The sequence below is a fragment of the Coturnix japonica genome, chromosome 22 (genome assembly GCF_054131305.1).
Source record: "Coturnix japonica strain WE chromosome 22, WE-NBRP24, whole genome shotgun sequence".
Lineage (NCBI taxonomy): Eukaryota > Metazoa > Chordata > Aves > Galliformes > Phasianidae > Coturnix > Coturnix japonica.
Window position 1 is genome coordinate 4,903,130 of NC_140684.1, and position 18,705 is coordinate 4,921,834.

General features: G+C 48.5%; 2 protein-coding genes and 1 long non-coding RNA gene across 9 annotated transcripts in view; 1 reads left to right on the forward strand and 2 right to left on the reverse strand.

Moving 5' to 3' along the window:
• The window catches only part of ULK2 (unc-51 like autophagy activating kinase 2), a 36,980-nt gene extending 31,672 nt beyond the window's left edge, over positions 1–5,308 (reverse strand). For both annotated transcript variants that reach the window (XR_014936463.1, XM_015880366.3), the window contains exons 1-3: positions 4,641–5,308; positions 3,305–3,397; positions 2,089–2,130 (exon numbers count right to left, since the gene is read on the reverse strand). Coding sequence is in view for 1 of the 2 variants with exons in the window: in XM_015880366.3 (XP_015735852.2) it covers positions 2,089–2,130; positions 3,305–3,397; positions 4,641–4,730 (225 nt within the window). In the remaining variant the exon portion in view is untranslated. The remainder of the gene's footprint in view (positions 1–2,088; positions 2,131–3,304; positions 3,398–4,640) is intronic.
• A 137-nt stretch (positions 5,309–5,445) lies between these two features.
• Positions 5,446–10,439, forward strand: LOC146757388 (uncharacterized). The gene is made up of 3 exons (XR_014936504.1): positions 5,446–5,646; positions 8,106–8,252; positions 9,936–10,439. It is a non-coding gene; the product is annotated as an uncharacterized LOC146757388 (long non-coding RNA).
• Positions 10,440–10,475: 36 nt separating this feature from the next.
• NLE1 (notchless homolog 1) lies at positions 10,476–18,127 on the reverse strand. 6 transcript variants are annotated; one of them, XR_014936475.1, is made up of 13 exons: positions 17,659–18,127; positions 17,359–17,576; positions 17,195–17,274; positions 16,861–16,937; positions 15,707–15,804; positions 15,477–15,615; positions 13,880–14,072; positions 13,610–13,745; positions 13,186–13,216; positions 12,804–13,006; positions 11,750–11,909; positions 11,589–11,659; positions 10,476–11,482 (listed from the first exon to the last, which is right to left on the reverse strand). XR_014936475.1 is itself a non-coding variant. In XM_032448435.2 (13 exons), exons 1-13 carry the CDS (start codon positions 18,101–18,103, stop codon positions 11,470–11,472), a joined length of 1,449 nt encoding a protein of 482 aa, XP_032304326.1. In that variant the 5' UTR covers positions 18,104–18,127; the 3' UTR covers positions 10,476–11,469. The 6 variants fall into 6 exon arrangements, 3 of the variants coding, with proteins under 3 accessions (XP_032304326.1, XP_015735863.3, XP_015735862.2); XR_014936474.1 differs by having other exon boundaries at positions 13,170–13,216; XM_032448435.2 differs by lacking the exon at positions 15,477–15,615 and having other exon boundaries at positions 13,170–13,216; positions 17,659–17,802; positions 18,095–18,127.
• Positions 18,128–18,705: the final 578 nt, after the last annotated feature.

Sequence of the window (18,705 nt, forward strand, 5' to 3'; positions counted from 1 at the left end):
TGCTGGGTTATAAGTTAATGCAATCACATAAGTTAATGATATTTCACAAACCAAGCCCTGTGCAGAAAGACTTATTTGTGCAAGCATCATATTCTCTTGACTACATTTTACAACGTCATTTCTTCTGCAGAAGTAGCACCATACTGCTTGATGTTTGCCATGAACCTATTTGAAACATATCCAATTTATGAGAGTTCTTCCTTTCGCTTTGCTTCAACTGTTGTTTTTATTGAGGTGCAATGGTCAGTGACAAGCAGGACCATCCCCTTCTCAAAACAAGAATACAGGACCAAACACTCACAAGGGAGTGTAACTCTGTAGGCACTGTTTCCTGTGGCAGAGCAGTGAAGCATGAAAGTTGTTTCTAAATTACTTTTAGGTAAATAAATAAAAGCACAGATCTGTGCTCTCTTCCCTTGTGAGCATCCTGTATGGAAATCAAAAGCAGCAAAAGCTTCTGCAAAGCTGGAAGATGAACCATGTTAAATCATCAAAACACAGTGCATCTAGTCAACTACCTTCAAGTTGAGCTGCAAAGCTTAAAAAGCAATCTGAACATACAAACAACCGTAAATGAGAAATCCAAAATTCAGCTGCTTACTCACACACCAGCACTCTCAGTCAACAATTCCCGTTTCTTTGAAGATGTTCAGATGCACTAAATTTAGGGTGCTGAGACACTGTTTCCATTTAGCATTACTCAGGAAGGTTGGGTCTCTACAAGAGAATGCACTTTCCCCCTCAGTTGCATCACTCAAAAGGCAGAGTTCTGAAGCCAGGACTCAGAAAAGAGTCTACATGTCCAAATGGGAAGTTCTGAAGCACAGTCTGTCACCACATGAAACCACCACTTTTAATCATAGGTCAGCAAAAGTTAATTCGTGTCCTACAGCATTATAAACAGTGAAACCTGATGGTGCCAAGCACATATCCCATGAACACAGCTTTCTGCAGCTACACAAGACACATAACTACACATAAGCTGAAAATCTTTTAGGATGCAAACATGTAAGGACAATGGTGAAGAACGTGGAAGTGTCTATTTTGCACCACCTTAACTATGCAGTGCCCCGAGGGTGGTTCTTAGTAATTTTATTCATAAATGTATTTCTGTATTTAAGATGAGAATCGAGCCCAGGAGATAAACGTATAGCTCAAATAGAACAAAGGGCTGCATATCTTACATAATCTCATATTTAGCTTTACTCAGCACTTGCAAGCCTTACAATATGAGAAATGTACTTCCTGATAAGTAGAATGCAATGCCCTGCATAGGCGAGCAAAGTAACTCCTTCACCTAGTCAGACAGAACCTGGGAATAAAAAGACAGTGCAAAGTCTAGATGTAAGTCATCATTTCACCTATGGAAAAGATCCATATGTCTGCTTGACTTTTATACTTTATGCCATCCATCTGAACACAGTTTAAGTAACAGCAACATATACATGCATAGTAATGATCTCCTGCTTCCTTCGGCTCTCCCTCACCAAAACAAAGGGCAATAAAATACATTTCCTTGCCTTTGAGACATCTCTGCAGCAGTAGAGATGGTTTTCTACAACAGTATCTTCAGTTATGTTGACTTCTAAATGTCACTTGCCTCATCCTCTCAGATCAACTCCTACTAGTACATTTTCCTTTGGTTGTATTCAGTTGCCAGCCACGAACACCTACTTCCCAGTTAAATTATAGAACCAAGGAAACAACGCTAATTCAGAATAGCTACGGCCACTGATCCAGCTCCCAGCCCAGGCAGCTGGTGCTGTTTCACTGGGGACAGGACCAGACTCCACAAACAGCCCTCTGCAGAGATAAGCAGGCTCCCACTTGCCCCTGCTGCCTGGAATCAAACCAGATTCCTCACAGCTACCCCAATGGATAAACAGAGTCAATATAAAACAAGCATGTAGCATGCTGAATATGACAGAACCCTCCCTGCCACTGCTAGGGAACTGGATTTCCTTTTCTAAATACCGAAGTGACAGCAGTAAGAAAATAACTGATCACTTAAAAAGATCTTACTACATATATGCTTCATATTTGCATAAATAAAATTAATGAAGAAAAAAGCATCAAGACATATTTTACCTGGACATCATAGAGAGCTACAATGTTCTCATGCTGAAGTTCCTGTAGAAGAAAATATTTGTATTATGGAAATAGCCCGTTCTTATTTTAAATGTAATATGGCAGGTAATGCTCAAAAAGAACCACATTCTACATCTGATGGTGGAAATCTTTAGACTGTATTCACAGCAATAAGAAGTTACATGATATATTCACAGGTCAAATACCATTTGTTTCCAGAATTCATTTTCTGTCTGTTGTTATAGAAAGTAATACAGCACAAAATCCTCCAATGACTGCTGAATTTATAGTCTAATACATTTCGTGCTTATGGAAGTAACACTATTTTCAACCCAACCCTCTTCTTTTACAATAAAATGAAATTTAAGCCAAATAACACCAAATACAACTTGTGTGACAACTCATGGGATTATCTGAAACTGCTTAAAACAAAAGTATCTCTCCTTGTTAAGCACTGGTTGCATATTAACATATCCAACACTACTATTTCTAGCATATAACATATAAACTAGAATATACGTACTATCATATAAAAAATAATGCACCTCAAGAAGCTTAGAAACATCATAAACATTGAAATTAGCACTAATTATTGCCACAAAGCTTTGTAAGATGAGATGTGGTGAAGTTTAGAGAATGGAAAATAATAGAATACCTAAGAACGTGTTTCCATCAAGCAGAATTTTAGAACTATATGACACTCTGTTTTATTTTCAGAGTTTAGTGGGGCACTAATGAAGAAGTCAGTTAACTCAGAAATGGGAAGGCTGCCCCAGGAATCACATTCAGTACATCACTCTCAGGTCTCAAGGCATCTCTGACCAAAAATAAAAGATGAAGAATGATGGAAGACTGATGTTTTAACTTCTGCTATAACTATTGTTACAGGGACTGCCTGGGAAAGATGCAACACTACCCATCCTGAAGGACAAACCTTTCTGTATGTGCAAGAAGTGGAGCACAGATACTGATTCTACAGCAATCTTCCACCTGTAATAAAAACATGCCCTCAGTGTGCTCTGAGACCAATTCCAGAACTAAAGAACTTTTTTTTTCTTGGCCCCCTGAATTCTGTATTTTGTCTGAAGCAAACAAAAGATGCAAAAGGTAAAGCAACAATTACAGTGATAGCACTCGTGACCCAAAATGAACTGCATCAAAAGCCTCTTCTCCTTTTCAAGAAAAGCAGCTTTAAAAATCACTGCAATTAACATACCTTTAAGATTTTAATTTCTTTTCCAAGTAAGATTTGTGATTTCGACAAGTTCTTTTTGTTAATGCTCTTTATGGCTACTTCCCAATCCGTTTTCTGCAAGCAAACAAACAGAAAAGTATTATCAGCTTTAATTTTTGACTTCATCCACTAACAAGTAGCTAGCAAAGCACTAAAGAAACAGCAAGATCATCCCTACCCTACCCACCACTGATTACTCCATCACATGACACCATCAAAAACTATTTCATTCCACAGTAGTTCAGGCAGCTATTAAAATCCAGCTGCTGCCAGACTGCATTTTCATGAGTTCAAAAGCATTTAAAAAAAAAGATTACAACATAAATAATCACATCCCGTTTGTCCTTCAGTCCCCTCCCAATGACGAAGTTACTTTTATTCTTCTTTAAGGACTTCCCAACTTCAGCCTTCTTGATCCCCACAGCTGGAAACTACACAAGCACTTGGTTTTTGAGTAGAAATACTGCCTGCTTACTGCCTGTTAAGAGAATTATTAAAGTTGGAAAGACCTCTAAGCTCTAGTCAAACTGTCCACCAAAATTGTGCCCTGAACCATCCTGCTATGTACTGCATCTACACAGCCCCAGAGACAGCGAGTCCTCCACCTCTCTGAGCAGCACATTCCAGTGCCTGATCACTCTTTCTAAGAAATCTTTCCTACTATCCAACCTGAAGTTATCTGTAATGCTTAGTTATGTGTAAGGTGGAACCATCTCTGTTAACCTTTGAAGTTTCTAATGCTTTCTGTTTGTGCTGTGTCCATAGGAGCTGCAAGCGCTCTCCCAATGCTCCAAAGGACTGGAAGCAGAGGTTTGCTTTGTGGAAGCATTGCATTTAAGGCACATAACTCACACAGCACCAAGAAACCACTGCCTATCTATGAATATCCAGCAGGACACCGGACCCCTGTGAACTTCAGGAATCCTCAGCCCAACCCAAAGGAGACAATTTGCCATCAGATCCCTTCCTAACCCAGCGAAATAAACATGACCTCCTGACAAACAAAGGGCTCAGCCTCCCTGCAGCTGCACCTCTCCGCTGGCCCTTACGTCCGAGGAGCGACCCAACAGCTGAGCACACAGCTAAGCTGATGGATCTATGTCTTGAATAGAAATGACCGTGCTCAGAGGCCGGCAGGCAGCAGCTCGCCGCAGGCCGCGGCCTCGGGCCCGGCCCCACCGCCCTCACCCCATCCCATCCCTCAAGCCACCCCGCTCCCTTTCCATCTCATAACACCCCACCACCACCATCACGGGTCCCCAACGAGAGCCGGGGCTTCTCCCCACAGGGGTTGTGTAACCGCCCCATCGCTGTTTACCTTACGGTGGCGACCTTTGAAGACCACAGCGAAGGCTCCGTGTCCGATCAGGTCCTTCTTGCTATACTCAAAGTCTCCCACCACCTCCATCCTCCCTCGGGGGTGGGCATGAAGCCCCGGGATGGGGAGGGAAAACAAAAGGGGTCGGTTCTTCCTCCGGCAGAGGCACTACAGCCGCCTCCTCAGGGCAGAGGGTGAAGCAGGGGGAGCCCGCCCCGGTCCTGGCGGCCCCCGGAGAGCGGGGCAGCTCCTCTCATCGCGCGGGGGCGGCCGCGCACCCCCGGGCCGAAGGGGCTGCAGCGGGGCGTCTCCGAGGCGAGGGGCTCCGTCTGGCATGGGGAGGATAGAGACGAAGGGAGGGAGGCTCTCGGGGGTGCGAGAGGAGGCACGGCCGCCTTCTCAGGGCCCGCTCAGCCGCCCCACGCCCTGCAGCCGCCCGCCCCCATCACCCCGACACCGCGGGGACTGCGGGTCCCCTGAGGGAGCGAGCCCAGCAGCATGCAGCAGGGCAGGGGCAGGCGCGGCCCGCGGCTCCGGGGCTGTCGCCGCACCCCCACGGAAAGGAAGCGAGAAGCGAGGTGGGAGATCGGAGTCCTTCAGGCCGCCGACGGCCTCCTCCCAGCGCTCCGCCACCCCTCGGCACCCAGCGGCTCCAACTCCGACTGCTCGCACCTCCGCTCCGCCGCGCGCCTTTTGTAGGCCGCATCGCGCAGGCTCGGCTGTTCGGCTCCTTCCGCCGGCGGCAAAGAGTGCCTCACCCCGCGTAACCCGGCGGGAGCGCGGGGCGGGAATTCCTCCGCACCTCACGGCCCGCGGGGTCGGTACCTCCATCCTCACACCGGCACCTGCGGGAGCCCAAACTCGAGTTCCAACCCCCTCCCCGTGCATGGAAACGGCTTTTAACGCCTCGTACGTTTTGCTTCAGCTCCACCTGCGGGAGGGTGAAGCTGAGGGGCGGCCGGGAGCGGAGCGGGGCCCTGTGAGGCGGCTGGTCCCAGTACGGCAGGTAGGAGCGCAGCCCAGCGCTGCTCCCTCGGGAAGCGTCAGGCCTAACCCAGGGAGCTTCAATGGAGAGGGAATATACAGGGAAAATGCTAATAGACGTAAATGCTGTCAGGCATAGACACTCCTCAGGTTGCTCTCTCCTTTTACACAGAGAACAGCCACTCGTTTTCTCCACAGCACTTATAGCCTTGGGCCACTTACAGCAATACATTCAAAGCTACCACCAGCACCCATCAGTCATGTGGAGCCTTTGACCTTCACCTCCAGCTCTACATAACCGTGCTCCTTTGCTTTCCATTCCTTGCTACTTTCACTTCCACTGTGTGTTGTCCCTTGTGCCACCTCAGCATCCAGCCTTCACGTGTACCAGCCGCTTCTGGCCTTCCAGATATCCCCATCTGCCCTGATCCCGCTGGCACTCCAGTTGCCACACAATGATTAACCCTCCTGGCAGAATGCCTTGGCACTACCTGGGTTTTGCTGTGGCGCATTTGGCTGTACTCAGTTACAGGCATCACACGGTGCACTTCATGAGCTTGCAGGGTCAGAGCTCAGCACTCCCACGATATAATATAAGGTCTGTGCTCAGTGCTGCTGGATGGAAATAGTGACCGAGCAGAGTTATGCAGTTATTTCTCTCATTATTCTTTGTATCTCGCTTTGCTTATTGTAACTCAAAACCAAGAACTATGGGAGTAGTGTGCCAAAATCTCCATAGCTAAAGACTTCTCCAAAGGCAATGGACCTAGATAAAAAAATATATTTAACAAAAGATATTTAAGGGAATATTGACAGCTTCATGGAAGACATTTTAAGCTCTATATGTTGTATAGAGGCATCAGAGGGATCATAAGACTCTATTTTTGCCACAGAGAAGTAAAGGGCTTTAACAAACCCTCAAGACCAAATCCCACTTTAAATTTCTGAAGTTCTGAGCAACGTTAACAAATAAACAAGAAGTGAAGCTGACCAAGTAAGTATTTGCAATGCCCCCTTAAAAACAGGAAAGAAACCCAGGTCTCAATGTGATAAAAATCCTGACTCAGAAAATGATTTCTCTCAGAACTGGCTGTTTTCTGCCATCCACAGACTCTCACATTCAGCATCAATTCTCCCAGTATCAGCATGTATCTTCACCCCCAAATTCTAACACACAAACTGCATTTTTTATGGAATATTAAAAAGATTTAGACTGACCCCTTCTGACCTGAGAAAGCCACCTTAGGGATTTCTAAGCCACGCGGTCTGCATTACACTTCAAAAATGAGACACATCTCCCTTTGATAGCAGCATGTCTGCCGTCCTTTCGTCCTCGTAATCAGGCTGGAGCCCTCGAGCAGGTTTGTTTTAGCACAGCAAGGACAAAACAGTAAGGAGGTTTGACTGGAATAACTAAATACATCGGCATAACGTTGGGATTTGAACAGGATCTGAAGGGCTGTGAGATTAGCATACAGGTCACTCGTTTGAACTGGCTCTTCGATTAGTCTCTGGGAGAGTTTCTAGGTGTCAACGTTTCTGGTGCTATCAGACTACAGCAAACCTATTTACAAACAGCACCTTTGCTTGCTTTTGATGCTGAAAGAGGATGGATGTGGAGCTGACAGTATTTGCCCGCCTCTCCTAAAGGGAGCTTAATTACTGGAGATGTTGGGAGAGCAGTGCACAATAACCCGCAGGGTTACATTGCTCCTCCCTCCCCCATGGAATACACACAGATATTCACCATTTAGCACTAACAGGCGGCAGCAGCCCTGCAGCACTCAGAGGGATGCACTGTTCTGCTCTGACAAGCCATGCAGCAGGACAATAAATTATCAAATAGCATGGCCAGGCAATGGGCACCAGCACTGCGGTCAGACAGACCACAGTGATTCTTCAAAAGCACAAAGTGCTGCATGCTGAGTTTATTTCTTTAATATCACACTGTGCAATAGCAGGAGCACATTTATACAGACCATCAGCTAGCTGCAGCTCAGCAAGGACAACCAGCTTACAGGGTCAAGGAAAAGAAAACATCAAATAACATTACTGAAAATGCATTTGCAGCTCTTCCCTGGCTGCGGTACATTGGTTTGGCCAAATTAGCCCCTCAGATGTGGGACTCTTGATCACAAAAGGCAGAGATCTGGGAGGGAGATAGCACGGTCCAAGTTGCTTGTCTGAATGCACAAGGGAAATGTGAGGAACTCCTGCCAGATGAAAGCACTATACAGAAATCGCTGTTCTGAGTTTCCATACCTCCTTTTACCCTCAAAAGCAATAATGGTCTTTACAGTAAGCCCTTTTCAGCTCCACCAACAAAACAGCCATTTCTGAGAGAGAAACACTACCTGAACAGTGCCCAGGCTGTCCCAACAAGAAGCAGAGAGAAGACTGCCTTTCCTAATGCTCACCTACTATAAAGATGATGTTGACTTTCTTCCCATTCAAAAGGTTTTTTTCTGCTTCTCTCCCCAGGCAATTAGTATGCACATGGAAGTTAAACTGATCTGGGAAAATAATCAAGAAATCAGCTGAGTCGAAGAGAACATAAACACGTAGCTGCAAGGAACCAGGATCTGAGGAGCACAACTTGCACACCACTTAGCCAGCATTCCTGCCTGGGTAAGCAGAACACACAGCCCTGAGAACAATCTTCAGAAGGATTTTAAAGGTCTCACTTATCTAAATCTACATCCAAGAGGCAGAACCCTGTCACCTATCATACTCCATACAGCTCTAATCCAGACAATGTACTTCACTCCAGGTGCCTCACTGTTTTCTTCTCTCCTGTCCTTCCAGCATACCAAGGAAGTCAATCAAAACAGTTAAACCTTTCTCAGAGGACTGGCATGCTTCCCAGTCCTTATCATCACTGTCCTCCTATTGGGGATTTCAAACAATATTAATGGTGGCATAAGCTGAGCTATCACAGCTTTTAAAGGAGAAAGTGTCAGATGGTTCTGTGGGAGAAGCACCATGTCAGCTAAATATCCTTGAAACTATTCTTACAGCATCAGTGAAAAATAACGTCCTTCTGGTAAGCACATGCAGGTGGTACACTGAATAAGAAACCTGAGTGAAGTACAGGAAATTCAGTATATGCCACTATCACACACACAGCATTTGAAAACTTCAGGTACAATGGTGTAGTTTTACGAAGTGTAACTAGGTGGATCTCTGAGGAGGTACAAAGCAATCAGAGAGCTCAAGCCTACATTCTAGATTTGTCCTTCAATAAGAAGTAACATCTTTCCTGTTTAACAACACCATCAACACAAACCTGCAACAGTAATTCTAAAAACTAGCTAATTAAAGCTCTAAGTCACCAAAGGAGCAAGTGCTACTTTGTGACCAGCCAGAAAGGAGCTGACCCGAAGGGAAAGACAGCAGCTGTTTCCCAGCACTTAAGAGAAGTCATTAAACTGCAGAGCAAAGCCCAAGAAATGCTGCTTTCAAACGAAACTGGGAGGAGTGTTAAGGGATTGCTTGGGAATGCAGCTGGAAATGAGCCAGCACTTAGAATGCATGAAGGCTGGTACTGTATAAATGATAGAAATAGGAGCAGCTGCTTAGATAGGAAAATACTGCTTGTCTACGTGTGAATTCATCACATGGTATTATTCAAAATCTACACACTATTAGATCAAAAAACAGTTAAGACTGAGGTAGCACATTTTGGTGTAAACTTGCAGGCCCTCTCTTTTTTCAAGAGGTCTCATTTTGCTTTGGAAAAGCTTTTTTCACTACTACTGAGGAGGTGATTTTTAGTTGGGCTCTGTTTTATGGCAAATATCATAGAATTGGACGCTGAAAGGATGGCAGGAACTAACCTAGGTCAGGAGCATGGACAGAGTTTGGCTTTGGTTTGGGAGCTGGAGGACATGGAAGTGATCAAACACAACCAAGCCTGGTAGGCAGAAACACTTTCCCCAACTTGGATAAATCACCACTTCTAACACAAAACACATTGTGGATCTGTGGGGCATAGCAACCTTGTACGGTTCCCTGCAAGAGGAGGTAGAAAACAATGCTCTTTCTACAGAAAGAGCTGCAGAAGGTACTGCTTTCAGCAAGTCAACACAGGGGACAAAGGGAGAGCCAGCCTCAGGAAGAAGAGTTGTTTCCCCTATGAAAATGCATAACAGACTTCTTGGCAGTGACAGGAGCTCTGCCAGCCACAAGTATGCTCTCCTCCTTCCCAAGGGCACATTAGTCTGGATGGGGCAGAATTAGCAGCTACAGTTTTACATCACCCTCTGCCCTAACCTTTACCTTAGCAAATTTTGAAAGGCTTTGTTTACACAGATGGACACAACATGGCCTTCACTTCCAGCGAGAATCAGCCAGAGGAAGCATATGGATGAACAAGCAGGTACAGGATATTGAGCTCTTCCCAAAAGACAGAGCCAAAAGATACAACCAAAGGAACCACAACCCATGTTTTCAGTCATACTAAAGATGCAACATTTTGTTCCAGTCTTTTGCTGACCTGAACACTTGCAGTGATGCAAATAGTCATGACTGCAAAATCCACTCTTAATTATCCCAAGCAATCCTGTCAGCAGGAATAAAGTTCTAAAATGCATTTTCTACAACTGGGAAACAAACTCCTGAGCCGCAGTAATCACTGGGTATCAACCACAGTATGAAAGCTATGCAGAATGTTTTGGTCTTCACGCTAATTTGCTGCAATGAAATCTGACAATATATTCTCTAATATATTCCCTGCTCTCTATTAATCATATCCCAATTTTCACTGTTTTATAACCATTCTGGAAATAATAATTAAATCCAGATCTATTTGCCTCATGCTTGTTGGAAGACTGAACTGACTTATAAAAAGGCTCACAGGCAAGCTTACAAATTTATTACTGATAGAGTGAATTCCTCTTACCCACTGGGCAAATAAATACACTTGAGAAATTCCAGAGCCAACTCTGTGCAGTGTAAGTTTTGCCATTTACTGAGACAGCCCCAGCCCTGCTGTCAGCTCGTATCCAGGGCAAGGGCCATACAAAACCCAACATGCTGCCCCATCTTTCCCCCTCCCCACCCCTTCTTCCCCAAGTCAGAAGGGAAGGGAAAGAGCACCCTATTCAAAGGCACTAGTGATTCCATTTTGCATTTCCAAGAGCCACTGAGACCTGAAAACTCCATGCAGCTCTTGGAGCAATTTGAAGCTGATGCTTGTTGCACTCAGGCCCGAATGGATGGGTGAATGAGTTAGCTGCTGTGGATGTGGAGAATCACTGTCAGATAATGCTTGGCACAGCTCACAAGTAAACAGGCCGTGTGGAAAGGCAAAACCTTACTGGAATAATGAGAAGCCCTGAGACCATGTTCTCAGCAGATCTTTGTCCCAGGCATGCAGCCGAGCTCAAGTCTGCACTGTAATGATGTGGTGTATTTTCCTCCTCTTCACCCCCTCTGAAGGTCACGCAAGGACAGCCCTTTCTGTTCCCACTAAAAGCCATCTTGCATGCAGGATTCTTCACATGGGAAGGAAGAGCATGACATATCCCCACCCTATGCTTTTCCTTTTCAAAGGGTGAGGCTACTACAAGGCTGAAATTTCAATAAAAAGGAGTTGAGATGGAGGCAGATGAGATATCCTTTTTGTAATGCTCAGAGGAAAATGATCCTGCAAAGCACAGCTCTTGCTAAGAACAGAAATTAAAATTTCCTTAAATAAATATAAGGAAAGAGTCCATGAGGGATAGCAGCTGACAGGAACAACGAGACGTGTTCATGTTGTCCGCTGCCTTGCAGATCTCCCAGGCAGACTGAGTCGACAGGCAGGCCAGCTTAGCACAGTGCTGGTGGCTTCGTGTTGCTGCTCCTATCTACGCCATCTGCAGATAAGAAAGAGTTGTCAAGTCTCTGCAAGGAAACTGCAGCTCTGAAGGACACATGGAGTGCCTGTGGAGTGCCTCTATGGAGGGAGCAAAGGTTACTTACATCCGTAAACACTTATCCTTCCCTCCACTCGCTACCCTCTGTCCGTCGGGGCTCCAATCTGTTGCAAAAACCTAGAGTTAAGGAGAGACCCAGTTAGTCCTGCTGTCCTGGAAAGAACAGTCATCCCCACTTCCCGCACCCCATCTTGACCGGACACTCACCTCATCTGCATGGCCAGGAAGATCAATGGCCAGTTTCTTCGTCTCAGCATTCCAGACCTTCAGCGTGCTGTCACTGCTCCCACTTACCAGCAAGCGGCTGTCGGCTGACCAGGCAATCTGATATACGGCTGAGACGTGCCCTCTCAGTGATGTCAGGTACCTGAAGCAGAGATGGCACAACCAAGCTGTTAGAGGAGCAGGCACCCAGGTTTGTCTCAAATCCACTCTTGTGTTGCCTTCATACTTTTTCATCATAGAATCATTGTTTTCTAGCTGCAATCAAGGCTTGCCATGGGATGGCACACTCCAATCCTGCATACACAGGGCAGCCAATGCAGAATCTTATATCTCTGTCAGGTAGCTTCAGACCATTCTAGAGGACAGACTTTTCACCTGAATTCCTCCACCAGCAGGCAATGCTGCAGCCTCACTGTACTGGTGTGTCCTTCCTCCCTCTAGCTTAACAAGAACATACCTAGACTCAGAAAGACCACTAGATTACTGACACAAAACCAGACATCTTAGGTACAAAGACAGAACAAGGGAAGGACTGCTGTCCCAGGAAGTTCACCAATAATCTGTCAGGAGGTTAAAAGGTGGATTGCTGGGGCATCCAAACACCAACAGCATCACTCATAGCTACACAGATTTCCTTTATCCAGAACAAGCTGTTCCCTGGCATGGACACTGTTTAAACTGGGTCACTCTACAATGTGCAATGTGCACATGTCTTCAGGAGAGCAGTCAAGTGGAACATCCCACCCTGCTACAGCCATGCCTGCCCCAGAGAACCATCCCTGCAGCAGACAGCATGTGCCACTTGGATGCAGTGCTGTGCCTGGGTAAAAGCAGAGCCACATACACCCAGCCAAGCACAGACCACGCAATACATGAGGAGCCAGACACGGGACCTATCAAGGGCAGAGAGTGACAGGAGCAGAGCAAAGAGGCAGCAGAATATCTTTGAGATGCTGAACCACTGCTGATCTCTGCATAACCTGTGCATCACACGCAGACCCAAACACCACCTTTGTAACAGAAGAAGAAAACTCACTTTCCTGTCCTGCCCTCCCAGAGCTTTATTGATTTGTCAAAGGAAGCACTGGCTATTATCCGGGTGTCTGGTGAGAAGAGGACTTGGTTTATCAATGCCTGGTGACCTGTCATTCTCTCCAGTGGCTTTTTGTCTTCTGCTGGCCTCCAAAGAAACAGGGTGAAATCATCTGAACCTGAGACAAGTCGTTCTGGTCCCTGGCCCTGAGAAAGGGATGAAAGAACTCAATTTTTGTACAATCCAGCTGTGGAATGTTTAGAAACACACCCAGTGTTGGGGTCAACAGCTAACTCTGTGTGTTTACTGCTTCCACCAGCACTAGCGTTACCAAACCACAGCAAGGATAAACTTTGTAACGGGACTTACCCTGACTTTATCATACCTCTGCTGTGCCTTGTCCTTCAGTTCTGCCACTGGAAGAGAGAAAAGGAGAAGGGTAAGAAGGGAGACTGGAAATTGTTGGGGGAAAAGCAACTTTATAACCTTGTGATGACAAATATGGTCCCGGTTTTGTAGGCCAAGCAGACATATTTGTGACCTCTCAGCCTGCTTCTCTTTGCTATGGGCCACTCTGGGACCAGTGCCACTCTGAGACCAGAGTAGCCTTGAACTCATGATGGCCTCCCCAGCTCCCATACTGCTCAACTCCATGCACACACCAGAAAGATCATGGCTGACAGAGTGAACAACATTAGCACACAGTCTCCTCTTGGATTTCAAGACTGCTTCCGCTCACGGTAGCATTAAGAAGTGATGTCAGGTTTCCCTGTCATCTCCTCCACACTTCAACACAAGGCTGCACTTACAGGAGCCACTCATATCCTGTGGGTTGATGGTGGCTTCAGCAGGTTCAAAGGCACCAGTACGGAGAACGTAATCGGTGCTAAGGGCCATGGTGTTCACCCAGTGAGCGTGGCCTTGTAAGGTGCGGCAGAGGACACCCTGGAAACAAAACCACACACTTAGAGAGGGACAGGCAAGACAGACAGACAGCTATAACCTGTGCCAGGAAGTGCAGGCAAAGTTGCATCCAGCCACCTTTGTTGGCAGGCTGCAGGGCTACCTGCCCCACTTACATCCTGGCTTCTCCACACTTTGATAGTTCTGTCTTGGGAGGAGGAGTAGAGCAAACCATCGCCGCCCCACTTCACACAAGTCACTGACTGCGTGTGGCCCGTGAGGATTTTGTCACACCTGCCCATCAGCGTGTCCCAGATGCGGATGCTGCCATCCTTGGAAGCACTGGCCAGGTAGCGGCACTCTGGGTTTCTGAGCAAAAAGAAGACAAAATCCATTTGCACAGCACACACTTCTCCACAGAGATCTCCCAGCATCAGCCCCAGAGGATTTAAGGGCCCAGAAGTCAGTAAAGTCAGCTTTCTCTTTTGGGTTAGGACCAGAGAGAGGCCAGGCAGTGGGCTACAGAGAGCCAGATTCTGCAGGTAGAGGAACAGCAGGCAGATGCATCCTTCCAAACTGACTGGTGGGCTGCATCTTGGAAGCATTGATCCAGTATAAATCCAGCTCCTGTGCCTTCAGTAATTACTCTGTTATTACAGAAGGCAGCTTTAGCCCACTGACATGAGGGGACCACAAACTGGCAACTACCCTGGGCACGGAGACTTCCTCAAGCAGCACAGACCACCGAAAACAAACCATCTAATATCCCCTGTCTACACCACACTTTGTGTCTGGCAGGAGATGTGCTGACCTGCAATGTGACACAGAGCTGAAAAGTCCATCCTCACACTTCAGAAAGAGCAAACTGGACACAGCTGGAAGCTGCTGGGCAGCACCCAATGAGAACAGGGGAACAAATGGCCCCCAGTCTTTTGCACAGCACTTTTATCAACACCTTTTTAATGACTTGCTCCAAAACCAGCAACAGTTCCCACACCTCCCTGGGGCAGCGACTCCTATAACCACCAGCACTTTAGCACTGGTAGAAAAAGGACACTCACTGCCTCCTGCTGCATCGCAGCTCTCAGGAGTGGGAGCTGCCAGAGCACCAGCTTTGTTTTCCTTTAGCTGGCTGCTGACAACAAACTGTCCTCAAAGGAGAAGCAAAACTGAGCAACACAGCACTGTGCCAAGCAGTCAGGAGATGCAGTAACAACTGATAGCACCACCGGCCACATGGACAGCGTGAGGGCAGTGCAGGGCTGAGGAAGAGCACAACCCATCCTTTCGTGCAGGAACTGAGCAGAGTGCAGCCAGCTGGAGGCAGGAAAGTCAAGCCCAGACAAGGGCATCTCCCTCCTCTCCATTTCCTGATCTTCCTTTATAATCAGTTTTTGCAAATCCAATTAATTGTTTGCTGGAGTTTCCTACTGGCAAATTCAATTTACAGGGCTCTGCTCTAACAGGACCCACCCCCCTCTTTTCTTTTTTCCCCATCACTGCTGTAATGTCTTGGATTATAGACTACAACTATCCCCCTCCACTCATCTCTCCCAGACAGAGCTTTAGCTGATTGGGATAAGGAGCTTGCACAGCTAATCAGCGCCCATGACAAACAGATGCAATCAGGATGCAGGACATCAGAAAGGCAGAGCTTTGCAGAAGCTGAGCTCAGGCTCTGTGTCCACAGGCTTTCCTGCTTGCAGGTCAGCACTGTGGGCAGCTTGTGCAGCACTATCAAAACATTAAGCAGTTTGCATCAACAGGTCTCACTTTTATAGGAGGGTGAGGGAATCCGAGGCACAGCTCAACAACAAGCAGCAGCTGGGACTCCAGAGCTGGATGCATTTTTCCTGCCCCACCTTGTGAGCCATTTCTTCCGAACACACTCTCTCTGCACACCATAACAGGACTAAAGCAAACAAGAGGAATGCCCTTCAGATCAAGCTCATCTTTGCCTTAAAAGTAAAGGGGAAGGAAGGCTGGGCTGGCCCCTCACTTACATGTGGAGTGGCTCCCAGCACAGACACGTGATCCATTTGGAATGGCCAGTGAGAACGCGGCCGATCTGATTGCCGGTGGCTGGGTCCCAGAGAAATATCTGCCCAAGAGAGGAAGCAAGAGGGTTGCATCAGGCTGCGTGTCATGTGAATCCCAGGGATGGTTTGGGCTCCATTTAGAAATGATAGGTATCCTCAGTCTTGTGGGGATTTACAGAGCAGAAAGGGAGGGGAACAGAACTGGATGCCTCTGCTGATCCCAGCCACAATCAGCTGACACCTCAAAGCATGAGACCTGATCGTCTTCCTCTGTGTTTCAGATGCTGCTGCTACAAAAATATCTGTCCCAGCCCCAAAACAACCCAGCTCTCCAGAAAGCCAGCCCAAGCCTTACAGCCTGTGCCAGAGAGTTGGTGAATGTTTGCAGAGCATGATGAAAGCCAGAGCGGGCTAAACGCTCTGTATTATCGGATTCTGTGGGTGGGACACATGCTGGTTTTCTGTTGCTTTTTCTCTCTCTCTATAAATGCTCATCAAAAGAGCCAAGGCATTAGTCATATGCTGCAAGAAACTCGGAGAAACAACAAAAACAGAACAAGCAGCTCCCTGGGTTAGGTTAAAGCCAGAACCCACTTGTTTCTTTGGGCTCACAGCACGGTGGCCTCACAGGGCAGCTGCTCAGACACTGAGCCCAGGTCAGAAGCACTCGGCAACTCTGTGGCTGCTGTCCTCACTCCCGGGCAGTTCAAAAGCCAACATCCTGCCGCAGACTGGCAAGTTACTGACTTGCTTTTAATTGTGCCCACCTGCTCCTCCTTCCCCAGGCATTTCTGGAAGCATGTTTAGCACACAAGTTTTGCCCCATAACTGGGGCAGAGCTCCCCAAAGCATCCCTGTAAGAAGGAATTTGGCTTGTGTCTGAGCAGGAGCACTTTGAAACAGGCTGCTGCAGGTCTGGGTCACACACAGTCACCCCGGCTTGGCTAAGCAATACCCCTTCTTGCTCCAGACATCTCCCTCGTGATGGAACTGTCTGCCAAGGACCACATCCAGATCCTGGATTCTTTCTATACAGAGGGAAAAGGGTCTGCCACAGGACAGCTGCATCTCCTGGGCTGACCACTGCAGACCCTCTGCCATCGTACCAAGGGACCTACCTGGCTGTTCTTGCAGCCCGAGGCCAGTTTCTTGCCATCAGGTGACCAGGCGATGCTGAGCACCCAGTGTCTGTGACCTGGCAGACAGAGCACAAGTGTGAGCAGAGAGCTGCACCCACCATCCCGGGATGCAGCAGCTACAACAGCAGGACAAGAGTTGGGCAAATCCTTTATTGCTCCCAGCCGGACCTTCTTCCTCTTTTTCCTCAACTCGGTGCAAAAAGAGCTGCTCCCTCCCATAGAGCAGTCCCAGCTCACACAGCACCCAAAGCCCACTGTGTTTATCCCACTGAGTGGGATGAGGGGCTGCCCTCCCAGCACACCCTGCACCCACCTTTGGCCGTGAACTGCGGTGTCTCTGTGCTGAGGTCCCAGAAGCGGACGGTGGTATCCCCAGAGCCGCTCGCCAGGTACCTGGGATGGAAGAAGTAGGATCAGGGCAGGGCGCTGGGGGCTGTTACCTGGTGACATGCCCCTCCCACAGCCGGAATATCGTACTTTCCCGTGGGGCTGAAGGCGACGGAGATGACGGCCTCAGTGTGACCCTCCAGGGAGCTGGTGCAGCGCGTCACCGCCCGCACCCTGAACACGGCCTGAGGCTGGTAGATGATGTCGAGAACCTTCTCCGTCTCCACTGCCTGCCCTGCCAAGGTCTTCTCCAGTGAAACGACGATCTCAGCATCGTGGAAGAAAAAGGCCAAAGGCACCGGCTCGTCCTGGAGGTGAAATCGCAGCAGAGATGACAGGGGGCCGCTCCGGGCACCAGGAGATAAGTTCGCCCCGTGCCTGTATCCTCACCTGCTGCAGCAGCGCGTTGCACACCAGCTGCAGCTTGTCCGGCGTGATGCTGACGGGCACGTCGAAGGGGGAGCCCAGCGGCTCGCCGGCCTCATCGCGGAACTGGATCAGGAGCCGCTCCGCATCCTCGGTAGGCTCCATGCTCTGCGGGACAGCGCGTTCAGGGCCGGGACGGGGGAGGGGCAGCTCCGCAGCGCTCGGCCCCAGGCAGGGAGATAAGCCGCTCCGGGGGAGCCTTGCACCGGCAGGGACCCACCCAAGAGACCGGAGGAGCCCTGTAGGAGACTCCATAGCAATCAGCGGGACGCCCCATCCCTGCTGTCCCGTACAGCCCCGCCCCACTCCAGGCTCTGTGTGCGGGCGCAGCCCGTCCAACCCAGCTCCGTCCCGTCCCGTCCCGTCCTCCCCCCCCGGTCCCGCCGCCGGCCCCGCTCACCGCGGCCATGTGCCCGAGCGCCCCACGTGGGCCGGAAGCGGCCGCTGTGCGGGGCGGTGGGAGGGGAGAGAGAGAGAGAGAGAGAGAGAGAGAGAGAGAGAGAGAGAGAGAGAGAGAGAGAGAGAGGCGCCGGGCGCGGCGCTGCTGCCCCCTCGTGGCCGGCGGTGGGAGCTGCGGGTCGGGCGGTGCTGGGAGGTTCCATCGAAATACGGTTCAGCTGGTCTGGAAAAAGACTCAGCCCCGCTGTGCAAACCCGACATGAAGCAAGCGATACATTCCGTGTTGTCTGTCTCGTCTGCAGCGCAGCTGCTGAAAGAATGCGTGATCGGAGCCCAGAGCTGGGGCCTGTAATCTGTAAACGTGCTCTGCTAGGAGAGCAAAGCGGCCAAGGTAAGAAACAGAAATAACGGTGGTGTCATGCAAAACGGGTCGAGAAAGAAAGGATTCCTTCAGTACTTCACAGTACAACAGGTCCAGAGCCACCAGTGCTCCCGTAACATGCAGAACCACAGAGCAGCCAGAATTCTGCCTTCCCAGACTTGGGTTTTCTCTCTCAGCTCTCCACACATCAAAAGATATCAGGCATGGTAACAGTGAGACACCCAATACAG

Excerpts from the sequence above, each read along its gene's own strand:
- NLE1 (XM_015880376.3), bottom strand. The coding sequence starts at position 17,949 with ATGGAGTCTCCTACAGGGCTCCTCCGGTCTCTTGGGTGGGTCCCTGCC. Across the intron at positions 16,938-17,194 it reads ACCGCAGTTCACGGCCAAAG|GTCACAGACACTGGGTGCTC; the intron begins GTGGGTGCAGGG and ends TCTGTCTGCCAG. Across the intron at positions 11,660-11,749 it reads TTCCTGGCCATGCAGATGAG|GTTTTTGCAACAGATTGGAG; the intron begins GTGAGTGTCCGG and ends CCTTAACTCTAG.